This window comes from Silurus aristotelis, assembly GCF_946808225.1.
Source record: "Silurus aristotelis genome assembly, chromosome: 25".
Taxonomy (NCBI): domain Eukaryota; kingdom Metazoa; phylum Chordata; class Actinopteri; order Siluriformes; family Siluridae; genus Silurus; species Silurus aristotelis.
Genome location: NC_139598.1, coordinates 3,819,426 through 3,840,402, shown reverse-complemented (window position 1 = coordinate 3,840,402; position 20,977 = coordinate 3,819,426). Strand labels below are relative to the sequence as shown.

Here is a 20,977-nt window from a genome sequence, read left to right as displayed (position 1 = left end):
TTAGTCTAAAAAATCTTTTATATGCACATATAATAGATAGCATGTGGTGTTTGTGTGTGTGTGTGTGTGTGTGTGTGTGTGTGCTTGCACTTTGGTGTTTTTGTGGTATCATGGATAGTGTGTATGACCGATAGCGCATGTGAACCTACATGTATAATGTGTATTATGTTTATAACACCACATCCTGACAAGTACTGAGGTATTATGTATATTATATTGTATATAGAGTAAAAGTTGTTTATATCTTTGATAGAAAGTAGCCAAAAAAATACTGAAATAGTAAGTAATAGTAAGTCCTGGTGGCTTTTGCAGCGTTCTACAGCAGGCTGTTTAAAGCTCTGGCTTTCAGTAGTCGTGTTGTAAATTGTTTCCTGTGACTGTGGCCACACTCAGGGGCCCTTATAGCCAAAACTGTGTGGGGTTTTTAAGGTTCACAAACTGGCCTTTTGGCCTGTAGTTGACTGAGGCTCACCATAACTGGTTTCGCTCCCACCGCTAGCCCCTGCTACTTACCACACACACACACACACACACACACACACACACACACACACACACACACACACACACACACACACACACACACACAGACAGAGGTGGAAAGTAACAAATTAGACTTATCTGCATTACTGTAATTGAGTAGTTTTTGTGCACTTTCACTGCAATTTTTGTACTACATTTTAAATTATATCCGTTACTGAGTAACAAAAATAAAATAAATGAAAATCGATTGATGGGCGGAGAGCGAACGTGCTAAACTCACAAGAAAGAAAGATAAAGACGGACAAGACAGATGCCAGTGATGCAGACCCGACCTGAAAGTGAAATGGCGTCGAATCGAAAGTTGTTCAATGCGCGCGCTCACTGTGTGAATTCAGAACCTGCATTTGCGATTTCTCTCTTCATCATAAATGACTTTATAACGGGACCCCACCCCCGCTGTTAAAAAAAAGGACCTCCCTGCGATTTAAAATGAGCGACTTTTCACTTTTACTTGAGTAGCTTTTTAGACAAGTGACTTTACTTGCACTTACTCTTTTCACCTTTACACGCACATATATGTCATACACAAAAATGCATAGAAATGCACGCACATGGATTGAATTTTTCTAGAAATCAGACCTCCCACTCAGACAGAAGCGTCTCCTAGTGGAAGAACCTCGTTTCAGTCCTCCTTGACACCAGCTCGAGCTAATAAACGTGCGGATAAATGGAAACGCCGGTTTCACGTTTTCCCTATGAACAACTCAGGCCATCTCCAGCCGAGCGAAAGTTTTCCCTTGCACGTATCAAAGACGCTTGACTCATGGCGGTTTGCGTTGCACGCACGCATCACGATCGATAACGACGGTTGCCTTCCGAAAGCCACAATCGTAATTTATGCAGAGGCTGCCGCGTTCCTTTTCCAGATCATGATGTCACTGAAAAAACGTCCTCATCGAGGTTGGACGAGCATCTCAAGATACCGCTAATATATGGGCCAGAAAACCACAAAAGAAAACACTGGAGCAGAAACAGAAAGAGAGAGAGAAAGATAAAAAAAAATGTCAGGGATTAAAATCTCCACAAACATTAACATTGTCATGCATGGCTTCAAATATGTCAAGTCATAAGTCACTAAATGAGTTGTGTAGACAGTTTTTCAAACTCATTTGTAGTTATAGAAGATGAAGACTCTTGTGTATGAGGAGATGCCAGGGCGCTCGAGAGAAGCCGCTTTTTTTTTCCCCCCACATGTTTAGATAAACGACAGTCAGAGACGGGCCGTACATTTTCCTAAAGCAGGCCGCGTGAGCTCAGAGGTGTTTCTTTTTTTGTGCGTGGTTTGTCTGGTTGTCTTTGAGGAGACCATGACGAAAGGAAAATGTAAACGTTCCAATGCTGGGGAAAAGATGATAGGACAAGCAATATGATGTGATGCAAGACAGACAGCAAATCATACATTTACTTCAGTGCCTTTTGACCTCTAACCATGAAAAAAAGATAAAGTCTCCAGGAAGATGCAGCTCTACCTCTGCCATGTTAATCTGTATTGTACGTGACTCTCAGTACACGCCTCGGTCTCCGTAGTGTGTTGTGATACGTCATATTCACGTAGAGCAGTGGTGCTGAGAGATCGCGCTCAAGAAACGGTTTAGTGAGTAAAAAAATCAATCTACATAGAAAACATTGGTCACAAATTATTGGTCACTTTTAAATTATCGCGTAAAAATGTGCACTTTTGAAAAGTATCGCGCAACAATTGTGTCTCTGTGTTTCTGTCAGTGCCAATGCCGTTCTGCCCTTCATGATTCATTGATTACCCATGAGCACTTTCATCTGCTGTCAAAAATGATAGTCGCTTTATGACAGCAGATTCACTCTGTGACCTATTGCTTACTTTCTTTCTCCTTCTCTCATGCCTGTGTGTGTGTGTGTGTGTGTGTGTGTGTGTGTGTGTGTGTGTGTGTGTGTGTGTGTGTGTGTGTGTGTGTGAGACAGCGTTATCCCGCATGGGCGACGGACATGAAGCCGGTGCGAGGCCCGAGCCCACAGGCCCAGAGGCGTGCTCTACAGCTCGAGGAGCTTCTCTTTTCTAAAGAACTGGAGAACATGGGCAAGCACCTCGCTGGTTAGTATTAAACACACACACACACACATCAAACATCAAACAGCAGCATTTCTGTTTTCCAACATCAGAGAATATGGTGGGGAAACAAAACCCTCAGATTATTCCAGCCATCTTTGATTAATTTCCCGACAGTTATAGTATGACAGACGTTAAATTCACTCATGCATTGTGTGTGTGTGTGTGTGTGTGTGTGTGTGTGTGCGTGTGTGCGTGTGTGTGCGTGCATGCACGAGGTTTGATCTCGATTCTCTTGGAGGTCTGGGTGAGATCAAGACGTGCGAGAAATTTTCAAAAGCACAGCGCACTGCGTTTGAGTTCTTAGCCATCTGACATGTGTTAAGCATTTGTTTGTTTATGGCGGCCCGGTTTTTAGCTGTTGTACAGGACATAAATTTCGGATCTTGGGAAGGGTGTAGAACCCTGTGAGAACACTTGAGTCAGAAAAATTGCAGCTGTATGTTCTGTTTGTAACACACCTAAATTACTTGCAAATCTTGCATGTTTGACATTATAAGGGGCACAATTACTAAAGCTGTATAGAATCTCCCTAAGAGGTGGTACTTCCTGTATATTAGAATAAAGAGTGACAGGGTTTAAATAGAGCTGTTTAGATGTTTATATTTCGCTCCTGTCTGCGTCTTTCGGGCCTTGACTCCGCCTCTTTCCTCTCATCGATATCTGCTGCCCTACTGTATTCACCTACACCATGGGTTATTTGAACAGCATATATATACGGACTAAAGGTCGAATGGGATTTTCCGATAGCACATACAAATTTCATAGTCAGGTGTCCACAAACTGGTCTATTTATAACATACTACTGTATATTATATATTTGTATATACACTGTATTGCCAAAAGTATTGGGTCACCTGGTCATGACCCAATGGCATTCCACATTTAGTCCCAATTTGCTCTTATAATTTCCTTCATTCTTCTGGGAAGATATTCCACTAGATTTTGGAGTGTGCTTATGGATATTTGTGTTCATTAGCCACACGGCTTTTATAAAAGGCAGGTACTGATGTAGGTGAGCAGACCTGGGGTGCAGTCAGCGTTCCAATTGGTTCCAAAGGTGTTCAGTAGGGATGAGATCAGAGCTCTATAGCAGGCCACTCAAGATCTTTCTCTCCAAAGCATTTAAACCAGATCTTCAAGGAGCTCACTTTGTGCACAGGGGCACGGCCATGTTGGAACAGGTTTGGGTTTACGAGTTCAAGTGAATGCAAAATTGTATTCTACATGTTAAGACATCCTGTACAATTGAGTGCCTCCTGTTGAGAACCACATACAGCAGTCAAAGGCAGGTGACCCAATACTTTTGCCAATATAGTGTATGTGTTTGTGAACAGAATTCCCTACAGTCCCAGAATGATATCCGTAGATTTCTTTAGTTATAATTCCATGCTGAGTTCCATCTAAACACAGATTTCCCCACTAGGAAGTGAATTTAGCTAAATTCACCACTTTCGTGCTTTTATTAGCTGGTAATGCTTTCCATGTTGAGAGCTAGCGCTTTCGATTCTGAAGGCAGCTAAATCTTCCCTGCTAGTATTTTTATTTTCATTTAATAATAAGGCAGTGAATCTACATTTTAGCTATATAATTATCATTATAATGTTATCCGGTTATTCCCAGTGACTCTAAACATCTCCGTCTTTCTCTAATGATGTGGCTTCCACATGACTTAGTTTCCCATCTCATCTTCCTGTTGGGGAATGAGTTTCATACTTGTATTATTATGTGAGACAATCCGTTCTTTTCCTGATCAAAGACTCTTCATAAAACGTTCGATCAGGGCTTGTCGCGAGCATTACGTTATTTCGTTATTTCTTTTCAGAGTCATCCTCTCTCGTTTAAGCAGCCCTGATCGAGCCGGAGATCGGATCTGATTTAAGCCACACGCCACACAGTACACAGACATAAACAATTATTCCAGCCAGCCAGCATGATGGGAATCTTTTTCTTTTCTCTCTTTCTCTAAAAAAAAAAAAAATCATCTCAGTAAACTCGATCCACGTACAGAGAATAAGAATGAGCAACCTGATAGACGTTAGGGAGACAAGTCCAAGATCCGAATCAGATTTTATTAACATCTGGATGTGCTCGGCCTGGGACTGGAATCTTGGAATCGGATGCGGTTATATTAATTACGAACACAATCATTAATAACTATGGGGTGCCAAATCTTTTTTTTTTTTCAAATAATAAAACTAATACTTCGCTCTAAGCACCACGTAATAACCGAGAGTTCAAAGAAATCCGATCTCCAGGAATCCAGAACTTGTTACTTAATCGTAATTAATATCTATTAACTTGCTTATGCTTGAGTTTGTGAAATTTCAGGACCAGCACACACTTTTTCAAATATTTACAATTGATGAACAGAAGTGAAATTTATTGATGTTTGGTTGCTAAAATATGTGGCAAAAAAGTGGAAGGTCTTACACGTCTTATACAAATCAATATACTTTGCTAGATCCTGGAAACTTCCAGATTAATGACGTCTTTTTTATCATATGATTGACACGTCTGGCAAATTCCGCGAATGTAAATGTAAAATGCACCGTATTTACTTTGTACATTTATCTCATGTAACAGCAAAGCAGGCTTAAGGTGCCTTGCTCAAGGACCTAGTGGTTGCTATATCTGACCACTGCTGTGTCTTTGTTAAGATTTCACTATGTACCAGGCGATAGGAGATCTCTTACTAGGCTCTATCTCACTGCTGAAACTTTTGGTGTGTATGGAGCTCGTGTCACCTTTTTTTCTCAGAGATTCTCATTTTCACATACTTCAGAGATTGTAACTTAACGCATTTTATAGTTGTAATTTAAAATCATTATTTTAAATGTTAAATATGGTCTAGAAAATCTTTAGGGAAGTTTTCATATTTGAGTCTGGAAAAGCATGGAATTTTGAAAAGGAAAATGTGTGGGAACCATGAAGGCTATTAATCACAGAAATTACATTTGACAATGACCTCAGTTTTGAAAATGAGAATATCAACATGCATATTATCACCTTTTCTGAAGTACATGATGTTCTCTGTCCTTCCGACAAGGAGAAACATTGCTGCCTGTAGCAGTCAGAATCGATTTCAAGATGTCTTTATGGTACTACCCCAACATGCCATTGTAAAATATATATAAAATATACTCCAGTAAAGACTACCAGCAATATTCGAGGCACACAGTTGTATAGGGTGTCTTTGGATATGCTAGCATTCAATTTTTCCTTTACTTGAGCTAGCATGACAATGACAGTGCACAAATCCAGCTCCATGAAGATATGGTTTACATAGGTTGGAGTAGAGGATCTCCTGCTATAGAGCCACAAACCTACTGAACACCTTTGTGATGAATTGCACCCCAGGCCTCCTCACCCTTTACCTACTTTTCTAACTAGCACACGCTAAAATCTAGTGGAACATCGTCCCAGAAAAGTGGAGCAAATGGCGACTAAATGTGGACTGGGATGTTCAAAAAGCAAATACACATCTAATGGTCAGGTATCCACCAACCTTTGTCTGTAGAATGTACTAAAATGTGGTAAGCAAGCGAAACTGTTAGCTTTTGAGAATTATCGATAGGTTTGATAAATAATGAAAAGTTAACCGAAAAAAGTAGTCACATCTCCATATAAGAACAGATTCTCAGCCGCAGTGAAAGATGTAGGACTTCCCTTGCTTTCTAAATCCAGATTTAATCCTGACTGTTCCCACCGGAGCGTGTGGCAAAGTCATATCCTGTTTACGTCTTTGAGTGTGTAGCTGCGGTTTTTCCACTTTTACAGCATAAACAAGATCATGTGACATATCTAAACACAGCCACTCGTTCCCTGGCGCTATATACTAGCAACTCCTTTACTACTTCACAGCGATATCTGACCTCGCTAATCCGAAAATGAGCTTGTCTAGCGATGTAAAGCCGATAAAGTTTACTCTACAGCCTATGAGGCTTAAAGTTAGTAATACAGTATGTACGGTACAAGTTTTATTTTTTAACTGTGTTCGAGGTATTGCTTTATTCTTTTGTCTACAATTTGTGGAACATTTTCAGAATAATGTTCATCAGTATAAAATCGCTAAATAGTTGAATATCATCATGAACATCATTCACAGTACATAATATCGTCAAAAGTTTCAAAGAATCTGGCGAAATCTCCGTGCACAAGGGAAAAGGGTGAAAATCAATAATGGATTGGCCGTGATCTTCGGGCCCTCAGGCGGCATTTAAAACAGTCATGATTCTGTAATGGAAATCACCACATGGGTTTATTAACAACTCCAGAAATCATTGTCTGTGGAAACACTTTGTCATGTCATGACGCTACACAGCGGTAAACATGTAAACATGGCGTTTTACAGCCATCAAATGTGATGTTACTGCCTAAAACTATGGGATACAATTTGAAGATGAACCACAAATGTCTGGAAAAGTCAGGGTTCCCAATACTTTCATTCATATAGCATTCATAGTGCTGGCAAAACCATCTAAATCAGTGGTCCCCAACCTTTCTTGCGCCACGGACCGATTTAATGTCAGACAATATTTTCACTGGCATTTAGAGTGTGTTTTCTAAATGTAATAATAAAAAACGTGAATCCACTGTGTTGTTTTTTGTTTATTTTGCTCGCTTGGGGGTTTGAATGTAGCGGTAATGGATAATGTGTTACGGGCCGGAGCAGCCCCTTTAAGAAGGTAGCGGATGGAGGTAAGACATGTGACCGAACATCTTGACATGCTTCAAAAGTGAGTAATAGACAGATGTGGCGGAGAGAATCCGGTAGTTTTCCAAAATAAAACATAGTTCAGAATCAGATAATACAGAAAAAAGAAATAATGTAAGTTATGTATTCTTTCTGTATTAAGTTTTGGTCTCTTTTCTGGCTGGAAAATCATAATTATGCTTCTTTAATATATGAGGAAGGAGACTTCAGTGTCAGTAAATAAGTTTTTAGAGCAGAGGTCATTGAGCATTCAGGCTTTTATCTATTATAGGATGGGTTTGTCTTGTTGTTGATTATTTTCAGTATGCCGTGTCCAAAAGTCCTTACATACTGCAGATAAGATATAAACGTGCATTAATGTCACAACATTCCATCATTCTTTCACGAAGTTTACAAAAACAACTTAGTAGGAACAAATAATACAAATAACACATTGAGGTCTGACAAACACATGAAGCCAAATTGATGAGAAACCAGGAAACATCCACAAAACAGATGAGCCTGGAATCATTTAGGTCTTTATTTTTCTTTCTTTTTTCTTAATTTTTTTAAAGCTGTGTTTCCTGTGATAGAAGTCTGACTCTGTGTGTGGATGACATGTGGAACACTTGTAATCTCATAATCATGTTATGAATATGATCGTTCTTGGCCATGGGTGGAATTGACGTTTTTTTCCAAAATACGCAGATACCGGCCCCTCCCAAAAAAAAAAAAAAAAAGTAGTGGTAATCATCTCAAAGCGTAGCGATGCCCAGATGTTCTCTTTAAAAAACTGGGAGGAGAAAGACAGAGCAAAAACAACAACATGGGAACACCTACTGAAGCCAACCAGGATATTTCAGAGGAGCTGTGGCTCTGTGGGTTTTGAACTCTGTCAGAGGAAGCAGCCTCTCCCACAATTTACACAGCTAGTAAATACTCCTATTAAAAACACTCCGGGGCAAACAGCAGGAAGCGACGCTCTCGCATTGCTGACTAAATATGTGACGGATTAGTCAACAGCATGTGTGATTCAAGAAGCGCACCGGCTGACTTTTGCGGTGTTCACGTTTACATATCTTGGACGTTCATTTGTCGTGTTTATTAACATCTTTCGGAGGAGTCTTTAGTGTCAGTGTGCTTTGTAATGCTTGTAATACATGTCTTTGCATTTTGGTAACATGACATGCCTCATTTATCTATTTATTTATCAGTAACAGTAGCTCAAAGTGGATAAAAAAAGTATGGGTTTAGTACAAAAACATTTACATTTTGGGAAAAATTGTGCTGTTATTACAAAAACGTTTAACATTTCACACATCATTGTGTTCATTCATTCATTCATTTTTAAATCCATCAGTCCCATATATCAGATGTTTACTACTATTTTGACCGCTTTTTTTTTGTTCATTGAACCCAATGTAAATGGATAACTGATCTTCAGACACATTTTTAAAACACAGCACGGGTGATTTTTTAGGGGGCTTATCCTACTCGTACGCACCTGTTTCGACTCAGTGGATCATTATCAAGCTCTCAACAAGCTGATTCAGGTGTGTAAGGAGGTATAAATCACAAAAACAGGCTGTCTCAGATGTTCCCAGCAGGACTACGGTTGTGATCTGGCAGATTAACCTTCATGTACAGTTCAGTATTTAACAACATTCGGTCAACCCCCTGGTGATCTCTCTTAAATGAATAGCCGTAAAAAGCAATACGCACAGCACTTAAAGTTCTTGTTATGCCTGTGGATTTGGAATAGGAGCATATTTTACTTCTAAATATATATATATTTAGAAGTTAAATATTCACATTCACCTCTACTTTTCAGTTTATATATTTCTCTACAGTTCGTTTAAACACTATATGGACAAAAGTATTTAGACCTGACTTTTCATATGTGGTTCTTCCCCAAACTGTTACCACAAAGTTGGAGGGCCACAATTGTGCAGAATGTCTTTGGATGGGGTACAATTACATTTTCCCTTCACTTGAACTAGGAGATCCAAATCTGTTCCAACAATGCCCCTGTGCATGAAGCCAGCTCTATTAAGATATGCTTTACATGGGTAAGAGTGGAAGATCTAGAGTGGCCTGCTTTAGAGATCTAAACACATCCCTATAGAAAACCTTTGGAATGAATCATAATACTGAATCCACCCCAGGCCTCCTCACCTCACCTACAGCTAAAGTACCCGACTTTACTAATGCTCTTGTGTTTGAACAAGCACAAATCTCCAGTGGAACATCTTACCAGAGGAGTGGAGGTTACTATGACAGCTGATGGGGACTAAATGTGCTAATTGGTTGTTTTAAAAGCAAACACAAATCTTATGGTCAGATGTCCACAAATGTTTGTCCTTATAAAGTATTTATCAGTGAATTAGTTGTTTCTATAAAAAGCTAATGCATTTTAATGATAAAAAGAAATTCAGGCAACACCTTTTTTTTACAGGTAATTGCTAAAGATTTGTAAATTTGATGGCACTGTGGTATAATTACCATGAGAAAGAAAGAACATCTGGGGAACCCGGACCCACCAACAGTTTATTTTATGGATTGTTTATTTTCTCCTAACGCAATTCAAGGGTTTAAAGAAGATGTGGAACAAAGCTGTGTATATTTATTCCATTATAGAGCTAATTCATTTTTATTCCTTCCAGAGGTGGAGAAGGACTTGGCCAAGCTGGCTGAACAAGGCAAGCTCAGCAGGAGCCCCATCAGCCCCCACAGCAGCTTGCTCCTGCCCATGAACCCCCACAGTGCCAATGCGCCACCAGTGCCAGGCTTCAGATCCAAACCCAACTCTCCTAGCAAGACTCCCATGCTGCCTCTCATCATCAGCCGAACTAAATCTCCCAGCAACCCCTGCAGCCGAGCCCAGACTCCGAGCAGGCCGCAGACGCCAAGCAGGCCCCTGACCCCTAACAGTCTCATGATGCGTTCTATACCTAATACTAGCCACGGAAACCCAGATCGTATATACAGGCGCTCAAGAAGCAGACCGGTTACCCCGACTGGGCAAATAACGCGACCTCTTTTGACCCCGCCAGGTCTCAGCAGCACAGACAGCTTTAGTCTGCGCAGCACACTGTCAGAGGTGAGCTCTGGGACACGTGACCTCGAGAGCCAATAAGAGCAAAAACATGAAGGAAAAATTTTGTTGTGTAAAGTGGAAAGCTGTTGGGGATCTTTGACTTTGGGTGCTTTCTCTCGTTCTCTCTCTCTCTCTCTCTCTCTCTCTCTCTCTCTCTCTCTCTCTCTCTCTCTCTCTCTCTCTTTCTCTCGCACACACACACATTCACCAACATTTCAGCATACATTTATCTAATATTCATTTTGTGACACAAAAAATACAGGTTGGCCACGCTAAGCTAGAAATATTTGCTACTCTATCTACAGTATTCAGTAATACAAGCTAGCTGACTTAGCGAACTAGCCAGCTAACTATGTGCTCTGGTTCATTAGGAACAAGTGTAATTATCTAAATCTATGAAATTGTGCAAATAAACAAGAACATAGGGATTTATATGTTTTTAAGTATTTACACAAGATATTTAGGACAGAAACATGCTCATATACTACCTACTTTTGTGTAAATTTACATAGACCGAGACTCACTGATGTAGTCCCCAGTTCATCTTCAATTTGGCCATGAGTTTTTTTAATACAAATCTCACAAACACTGATTAAATTCATCTCAACCAGAAGTTCCAGGATTTCTGGAACATATCTGGGTCACTGTTAAGGGTAGAGCTTCTGTCACAGGCTTCTCACAGGCTTGTAAAGGATCTGTGAAGCATGTAAAGCTCGTAAACCTGAGCTACCAGTAAAATCTGACACATATTTGAGACCCGATACATATATGGACTGGTTTTCTCATCCTCCTGTGGTTGATTTTTTAGTATACTTTCATAGACTTTGTCACAAAGGAACTAAAGCCCTTTATAAGGCCCTGTATTTGTCACTCCTGGGGACTCACAGTTTTTACCGTTACCCCTTAACTGATCCTACACTTAGTGCTTTAGTGATGTTATAAGAAACATCAGGTCACCGAAGGCTCTTTGATTCGAGCCACCTGGCGTGCTGGTGAAGTGGAAACAGTCTGCCTCGCAGATCTGATGTTCAAGCAACACAGGAGAACAGAGGACAATTTGTCTTTCTGGTTTTCTTTTTTTTGCCTTCCTGTAGGTAATTTAGACCTGAAATGTAGCAAAAATCCATGACTGCATCCTCTGCCTGGTAGGCCATGGACCACCATTACCTTTCAACACTGAAAGACGAGAAAGCATGAAAGTGCACAGAAGGGAATGCAGGGCAATTTATTTATTAGTCGGTGGCCCTGAGGACTCGACTCCGAGGTGCACTTTAACTCGAAGGGAAAATAAAAACATCTGTTGAAGCAATGCGTCTGACTTGCACGCGCGTGCCAGCTGTCTCGCTTTACGCTTCGAGATCGGCCGAGACGAAGATCTAGGCGTAACGTGAAGATCGGACTCTTTCCGTACGCTAATACGCCATTCGACATGGTAGTCACTGGACTGCTGATGATTTTTAGGGTTTTATACAATGATTGATTTACTCAAAGTTTTTCTAAAGCACTAATATTACAATATGATATTTTCAAATAGTGTAACCTGCCATCAATAGAAGGCACCAAGTTAACAGTAGAGACCCACAGGGCCCAATACAATTCCCATTATAACCACTAAAAGCATTACAAATTTAATATGGTTTTATTATATTTTGGCGAAGCTGGCAAACCTTTTTAACAAATTTTTACTCCGGTGTAATTGTTTGTGTGTGTGTGTGTGTGTGTGTGTGTGTGTGTGTGTGTGTGTGTGTGTGTGTGTGTGTGTGTGTGTGTAGGATGAGTTTTACCGGCAGCTGCAGGCCGTCAGACAGCCTTGGCTCATCCCCAGTGAAACTGAGGGCGAGTGTATGGACCGTCCAGAGCAAGACAAGTGTAAGTATAATGAAGCTTTCCCCTGTTAACATTTACACCAACCTTTACTGAGCACTTACTGGAGCTGCTGTACTCTCTCTCTCTCTCTCTCTCTCTCTCTCTCTCTCTCTCTCTCTCTCTCTCTCTCTCTCTCTCTCTCTCTCTCTCTCTCTCTCTGTGTGTGTGTTGGAGTGGAAGATCTCCTGCAATAGAGCTCTGACATCAACCCTATTGAATACCTTTGGGATTAACTGAAAACTGATTGCACCCCAGACCTCCTCACTTCACCTACATCAGTACCTGACTTTAATAACACTCTTGTGGCTGAATAAGTACAGATCACCACACACACACTCCAAAATCCAGGTTATTATAACAGCAAATGGGGAGTAAATGTGGAATGGGATGTTCAAAAAGCGCATAAAAGTTGACAGTGTTATAGCAGGTATTAAAGGTGTAGTAATGGGAGTTAAATTAATATTGATAGATGTGGGTTTAAATACAGAATAGCTCTCGTTGTTTTTCCTGAGATTTTCTTACACAGAATATGAGAAAGATCTGATTTCTAATTACATACACCTAATGTTGTTTTTTTATATTCATCACAATACCTTTTATGATTGGCACGCACGTAATTTAAGAGCGATATATGTCCGTGCGACATTCTTGGATAGTAATCGACACTGTCTGCGTGGAGCCGAGGTATGACTGCCTGTTAGTTCCTTCGGCGTGCCAAAGCCTTTTAAAGCCTCCCTCTCTCAGTATCAGTACCTGGCTGCACCTTGTTTGGCTTGGAGGCTGAAATGCTGCAGACTCTTCGATTGTGTTCATATTGTCTAGCGGATTATAGCGTCGGGTTTCGTTTTCAAAGGAAATGCCAAAAGACTTAAGCGTGCACCAGAGTCAGAAAAAGAGACCGGTTCTCCTGCACAAACTGTACCTCAGCGTCATTAATAAATACGGCTGATCTCATTTTTAGTCCACTAGCATGGCACAGGCTGCGCAGTAAGTCCTCCAGGAGCCGTTAGTCTTTTAATGATATTAATGTTGCTTTAAATCAAAGGCCTGGCCCAGAAACGGCGCCTTCGAGCTCGGAGCCTGTACATTACGTAAGTGTGCTCGTGCGTGGACAGCCGAGTGCGTGTTAATCGTTACACGTATTGTTTTCAACGTATCATATGTTGTGCGATATTTGCTATAGCAGATGACTTCATTTAATTGGAAAGATCAGCATTTTGGCCTAAGCATTTTTGATGTGCTTGTTCTCTGGAACGCAGAAATGCTCTCCGATTAACATCCAGTAAACAGCTTATACAGAGCCGTCCATATCAGGACAAAGCTTGGGCCAATTTTTTTTATAGAAATCACATAGCAGGAACAACTAAAGTCTTGCAATTAAATCAAAATGTAACTGTATACGAGAGCTGATTCAGAGGAACGACGGATTTCTCTTTGCCAAAGCAAATCCCACAGGCATACAGAGTAATATACAATAAGAGTTCCTATACAATAAGAGTAAATAACGCAGCGGATTTATTAAAAAGAAGGCGAGTCATGAGCCACAAATCCACTCTGCAGTGCCAACCACCAGACATGTCCATGTGCTGCCTGGCACGCTGAAAGACGTGCTCATTGAGCCGATCAGCAGGGGGTTCGCTCTCCCCTCCTTTCCTGTCTGCACTTCCATGCCAGTGGTTGTTTCTGAGCCTTTTCCAAGCCTATGGTGCGAGCAGCGAAAGAGAGAGGGCAGTGCTTATAACCATTTCCTGTTATTCCAGAGACTTCCAGAATGGGCTAACCACTAACCCTGAGAGATGAAAGACGGCCTTTGGTCTTACGCCGTCCTTTATTGTGGTTCACGCGTTCGACCTCATTCCGAACGTTCGCCTGATGAGCAACCTGCTGTGGGCTAAAGTGTGCATAAAACACGCCTAACACTAAAACATCAACCGCAAAGCAAATATTGGTTACATGTCTCTAAGGATAGCTTGGTCATTAGCATAGTGGAGTGCAGACAGGGTGTGATACAAATCTAGACCCCCTGGTATCTTAGTACAGGATATTTATATTTAACTCAACCATTTGTCCACCTGTCCTTCCATCCAATTATCCATTCACCCACTTTATCTATTTTTTTATCTTTATCTTTCATCTATCCACTTATATCTATCTGTCTATCCAAACATCCATCCAGTCAGTGATTCAACCACCCATCTATCTACTATCTACCATCACCGTACGTCATACTGTCCATCTTGCATCATCTGTCTATTAATACATTAATACCCCATGCATGCTGTAGGTATTTCCATTCATTCATGTTCAGTTAATACTCGTTAACCCATCTTTCATTCATAGTCGGTCACATCATCCATCACCAGCAATTCATGCAATTCATGCATACTCTATCCATCCACCGATCCACCCACCGATCCACCCACCAATCCACCCACCCATCTATCTATCTATCTATCTATCTATCTATCTATCTATCTATCTATCTATCTATCTATCTATCTATCTATCTATCTATCTATCTATCTATCTATCTATCTATCTATCTATCTATCTATCTATCTATCTATCTGATCACCCAACTATCCACATTGCATAATTCTGTAAAATGATATCCTACATTTATTCAGAACTGTTTATCTGCCTTTCCATCTTGCCAGCTATATATCCATCCATCCATCCATCCATCCATCCATCTGCTCATTCATTCATCCATCCAGCCAGTCACCCATTATCTCATTTATCCACTGATGCATGCTGTAATTATTTCCATTCATTCATGCTGAGTTTATATTGTCAAACCATCTTTCATTCATATTATATCTGTTTGTCCAACCGCATCATCCATCAGCAAAAATTCATGCATCCATCCACACTATCCATCCACCCATTTATCTGATCATCCATCTATTAAAAAGCATCTACCTTTAAAAGCATTTCATCCATCCATCCATCCTGCCATCCATCCATCCATCCATCCATCCATCCATCCATCCATTCATCCATCCCTTAATTCATTAATCTATCAATTTACACCATTTATCCATCTATTTATCTAGTCACAAGCTGTTAACATTGCATCATACTGTAAAGTAAATTCTTACATTTATTTGTAGCTATTCATCTGCCTTCTTATCTTGCCATCCATCCATCTATCTATTTATTTATTCTTCCATTTATCTAAGTTATCCACATCATCCTTCCCTACTGGCATCAATCACTAAAGTCGTTTTTTACATCTATCTATAACCTTCCATCAGTCTACATTTCCATTTGGCTTTCAATCCATCCATCCTTCTGTGCTTCTAGTCTGCAAGCCATCCATCCATATTTGCACTGAATAATGTTTTAACATCCTTATCATCTGCACATTTAGCCTCCTGCCTGGATCTACAAATCAATACATTATTTATTCCAGAGTGTTTGCCCAATTTTCCCTTTTTTCCTTATGCAAATATCCATCCACCCCTTTATCCATTAATCCATCTGCCAAAAAACATCATTCTTCAGTGTTCCCTATTAAATCTTTTCCCTTTTCTCTGCTTGTTTGTAGGTAACCCTGGAGGAATGAGAGATGCCAATAAACGATCAGTGTTCTCAGGTAAGCCTGCTTAATGTTTGCAAGGTTGCCAAGCTGAGAAGGAAAGAATAAAGAGGCAACCCCAGAAGGGTCCAAACAAACCTGACAAGCCCAGTATGAGAATTTTTCTATTCCCTCACTCTCTGTCAGTGATCTCATCCCAGACATATCTCATGCTGCTTAGTCTTTCCCTCCAAATTAATCACGACTGAGTCAGATGCCCTCACCCGCGTTTGTATAGCTGCCTATTATTACCACATCTTTATTAGAAGATATAGAGCGGCTGCAAGAGTCCACAGGCTGCTGGTGAGGAAAGAGCATGTCTGATGCCCATTTCCAATGACTCAGGCAGCTCCAGAGGCAAAGGGGTGAGAGAAACGTCTGGCCACTCCGTCTGCGGTCGTTGTTCTTAAGAGGAGAGGGAGGGATTATACAGGGGTTTCTCTTTGCGACTTCATCAAGATCCACGCACAAACACACACACCATAAAAGATCCAACTGGATGGCAATTCATACAGCAGTTGGTTTTTCCACTTTCATGTTTGTCTTTGGCATGTTCTAATATTAATAGGTCTGTTTGTGGTCATTACCGCAGCCATTATTCGTAATAGTGGTTGGATTTAAACGAAAACCCGTCTCTAAACAACTAATCTTTTTTTTTTTTTTTTACAGGCATATAACGTGACAACTTCAGACCGAGACCCAATCCTACGTATGCAATCTAAACGGGCATTTTGAACATTGTGAATAAGCCAGAGAGACTTATTTTGTTATACTTCCTACAAAAAAAAAAATAAATGGATTGTGTACTTTTTTTTACACAGAGGTTAATATTTCTTAGAACCTGGCACATCTGTATGCTAAAGTACAAATACTTGAAAATTAGAGAATGTAGTATGTCGATAAGAATGCCATGTATCTGTTTGAGCTGTTTTGTTTGCCTTTTTAGCATGCTTCTCGTTTGAATTACGGGGGACGGTTTCTCGACACATTGGCCTTGCGTTGAAGTCATGTGTACGACCGTATGTGCCAGCGGATAGAGAAAAAAAACATATTTTTGATAACCGCAAAGGTAACTCAAACCTTGTTCAGCGTTGGATGGATGTGTAAATGTAAAGGAGCACCCTTAAGCCTGTTTTACACTGTATGACTATTAGGTTGATTTTATTTTTAAAAATCGCACGTCATGCCAAAAGATTCGGCTCAGCGCAGCAGATTTGGTGTCACTCCATCCAAAAAAACCTGCAGTGCCACTAGACAGTGTCTGAACGTCAGGTGACTTGACCAAAAGCTCACTGGACAGCAAAAGGTCCATTATTAGCTGTTTTAAAGTGTACAAAAGATGGCAAAATCATCCTTATTACCTCAATCTCACTTTCGAAGGCATACACAGAACCTAGGCGTTTCCTTTAAATCCAGGTATCTCTATTGCTAGTGACAGAAAGTGCAATATTTTCTTTTCTTCTGGAATACACGTGACGGAATCATACAGTGTAAAAGAGGCTTTCTCACCTGTATCACTGCCCTTCACGAACAACACAGCAAGCACTCTTTTACTTCCTACAACGAATGATGTGGAACGAGATTTCTTTATTATTTTGTACCGACGATGCACTATATAGCCTGCTACCCCTTGTATGATGCAAATTAAAATGATTTATACCGTTCCTTGTCTTGTCCTGTATCTGTTTTTATAGAAATACTGTATATGGCTACAAACACTGTATAAGGTGTACAAATACGTGGACACCCCACCTCAGGGGATTCAGCTGAACGTAGTTGCTGTCAGGTGACTATAATTTCTATAGATAAACAGTGTCAGCGTATTAAAAAATACCAGTGGTGGGCCATGCATTTGGTACCTGGGCCTTCAGTGGGGACTTACTTGACTTAATGCACCTCTTAATACCACCACTATCAATTCGCAATTATAGAAACCATCAATACAATACAAAAACGCAATAATGTGCACCTACATCATCTGGAGCAGTTCAGAACCAATATTTGTCTAATAACATGACAAAAACATTAAAATGTAAATAAAATACAACCTACTCACCAGAGATGCAGACTTATCATTTGCACTGCTCCTCAGAGGCTGTAATCCAGTGGTACCGCTCGTATTCACTGGTCTGGAAGTGGAGAAAAAACCCTTTCCCAGGCTGAGACAAGCTCTATCTTTGTCAGCCATTGTGGGTGTTAAAAAAGTCCACCTCAGATGTATTAATGTGTGCAGAGCTACACATGTGTTTTGCCAGTCGAACTTGGCTGTAACAGTTTCCCTCTGACCAACCAATCAAGGGATAAAAAAATGCTGACGCTATTCTGGGACAGCTAGCTGCCCTGTGACGCGAATTTGAAATCTGATTGGTTAAAGAAACAAACCTTTTTCTTAAGGAGACTACGGTAAAAAGGCCAGCAGTACAGACTTTGAAGGCCCTGGGCAGATTAGATTGACATGGCAGCACATAGACGCTGAAATCTGATTGGACAAAAAATTTTACATCCACATACATGTTCTGGAAGCAGTGCAGCCAAGAGAAACGCTACGAAATGGAGAGAATCAACTGTTGGGAATAAATTAATAAAATTTCATGGAACAAATATTAGAATTTAGTTTGTAAATGTAGGTCAGTGCTTCTGATAGTGTTTAGGCCAGCAGAGAAGGCTTTGCTGGCCCTGACCGCCCACCACTGAAAAATACGTAAGATGCCACTTTTAGAAATCTTCAGTTGCTTCACTCCCTACAGACTTTAAACCTGCCTCTGGAAGCAACATCAACGCAAGAGCAGTGCGTCATGCACAGAAACCTGAAATGGGTTTTGATGGCTGAGCAGCTGCAACAAAAGCCCGAAGATCACCATGCGAAGCTGCAGCTGGTAAGAAGCAGGCTGTCGGAAATCTGGATTTGTGGAGTCATTTTCTGAAGTGATGAATTACTATCTGGCCGTCTAGTGAAGGAATCAGGGTTTGGCAGATCCCAGGAGAACACTACCTACCAGAATGCGTTGCCAAGAGTGAAGTTTGGTGGAGGAGGGATAATAGTCCTGGGCTGTTTTTCGGGGTGTGGGCTGCTTAGTTCCAGTAAAGGTTAATGTTAGTACTAGAGCATACAAAGAGTTTTTTTTTCACAATCATACACTTCTAACTTTGTGGCAACGGTTTGGGGAATCCCAGTCTTCCGAGAAAAGGTTATTATAGCTTCAAAAAGGGGGATTTAGGAGTTTTAAAATGGACTGGATGTCCATGGTTTTGGAATTGGAATATCCACCATGCTCATATAGGTGTGAAAGTCAGGAGTTTACACATTTTTGGCAGCATAATGTAATTTTATGATGGTGTAAACAGTGATAAAAAATAAATAGAATATGCAGGTTTTAAACATCGCAATTTCTTGCTCTAAATATTGTCATGATGGAGGTGGTGTTGGACCATTGATCAGAAGGTCCACAGCCATACCACTGCCAGGCCTCTGAGCAAGGCCCTCAACCCTCAAATGCTTGGAAGATCTTTGCCCATATGAATAATTCCAGTTTCCATAAATGGAAATGTACTATCCAATTCTGACTGCATTATTGAAGTTGTAATGGTTATTGGGAGATTGTAGCTTAGTGGTTAATGCTTTAGACTTGAATCTGAAGGTCGGAAGAGTAAATCCCAGCTGTACCAAGCTGCCACTCCAGGGCCCTTAAGCAAAGCCCCATAGCTGCTCAGTTGTATAAAATGAGATAAAATTTAAGTTGCTCTGGATAAGGGCGTCTGCCAAGTGCAATAAAAGTTTAATTGATTTTAATGGAAACTGTAATGGTCTTTGTGGGTCATTTCTATTGGTGACATGTTATGTCTTGTGGATACCTTAAAGGACTAATAGAACTGGAATAGGATCTACTGGACACCAGTGGGAAATATTGAGCATCCAGATTCTGGCCAGTTTCTACAATAGTTTTTATGGTTTGGTAATAATGATATGATGATATATACAAACATTAATGGAGGTAATGGAAACCATTAGGTGATAGTTTAACCGTTGATGTAATGGGCTTAAAGTGGAATCCATTCAAATTTCTGAATTACAGTTCTATATATATTTCTCAGGCAGTAGATTGTCTTCTTGATTTGTGGTCATTAGCTTTGGTGAGCCATATTTCAATAAAAACAGCTATAACAGTGACATCACTATGAACACTGCTGGTTGTTGGCATGACAACGGTGAAGTCAGAACATCGATGGAAAATAAAACTCGTTCACTTTGTTCAGCATTTTGAGCAAAAGCCACGTTGAATAAAAATACATTGGACATCTCCGAATTATTAACAGGACCTCCTAGTGATGGAAAAAAAGCACGAATCTTGACCGGGCTTCACCTCTGAACCAGGTTTTGTTCCTAAGTAGGCTGTAAATTTGTTAAAAAAAAAAAGCGTTCGCCCTCGAGAGAGACGCGAGAGTCCGGCTATTTTGTTTCCGGGCAGCAATTTCAGTGGAAAAGATTTGTTTGCATCTGAACCGGGTCCAAGTCACACTTGGTCTTTAACCCAGGCTCCAGCACCACTGACATATTTTACAAGAATCGCACATTCGTGTGACATTCGCTGTATACTCTGGAAGTTTTACTTCTCGTTAGAGTCAGTTAAACCCCGCGATTTCTCCATCAGCCTGACAGATGTTGTTTTCAGAGCTGACGCTATTGAGATTTCAGCGGATCTTGTTTCATGCCTCAACTTCTTCCAGTCGTAATGATCTCGGCTTTTTCCCGAAAGGTCAGCAGGGCCTTAAACAAACGAGGATCAGCAGGATACGCCTTCCTTTCTACACGATAAGATTTATTCAAACTAATATTGAAACTCACGTCTAAACCTCTCCCAGGAACTAATCTCTCCAGGCTCCATCGCCTCCCATTTCCATTGCAATTCCTCATAAATATCAGCATAGGTCCGTGAGTGTGTGTGTTTTATGTGTGGGTGTGTGCGCAAATAACCTTATGACCGACCAACAATCAGCAGCTTCTCACATCTTTTTCATCTCAGACCCATTTATTCAGACAGGAGCGTGAGATCAGCAGGCCGGTGCCAGCATCCTACCATACTGGCCCTCTTCAAACCTCCTAACATCGATTTT

The 20,977-nt window shown here is 40.6% G+C and overlaps 1 protein-coding gene across 1 annotated transcript in view; it reads left to right on the top strand.

The window, feature by feature from the left end:
* The window catches only part of cUnh8orf34 (chromosome Un C8orf34 homolog), a 73,961-nt gene extending 56,432 nt beyond the window's left edge, over nucleotides 1–17,529 (top strand). Inside the window, exons 11-15 of the mRNA XM_083530173.1 lie at nucleotides 2,482–2,611; nucleotides 9,986–10,422; nucleotides 12,192–12,288; nucleotides 15,836–15,883; nucleotides 16,535–17,529. Of these exons, the coding sequence (XP_083386299.1) occupies nucleotides 2,482–2,611; nucleotides 9,986–10,422; nucleotides 12,192–12,288; nucleotides 15,836–15,883; nucleotides 16,535–16,542 (720 nt within the window). The 3' untranslated portion in view covers nucleotides 16,543–17,529. The remainder of the gene's footprint in view (nucleotides 1–2,481; nucleotides 2,612–9,985; nucleotides 10,423–12,191; nucleotides 12,289–15,835; nucleotides 15,884–16,534) is intronic.
* The last annotated feature ends 3,448 nt before the right edge of the window (nucleotides 17,530–20,977 follow it).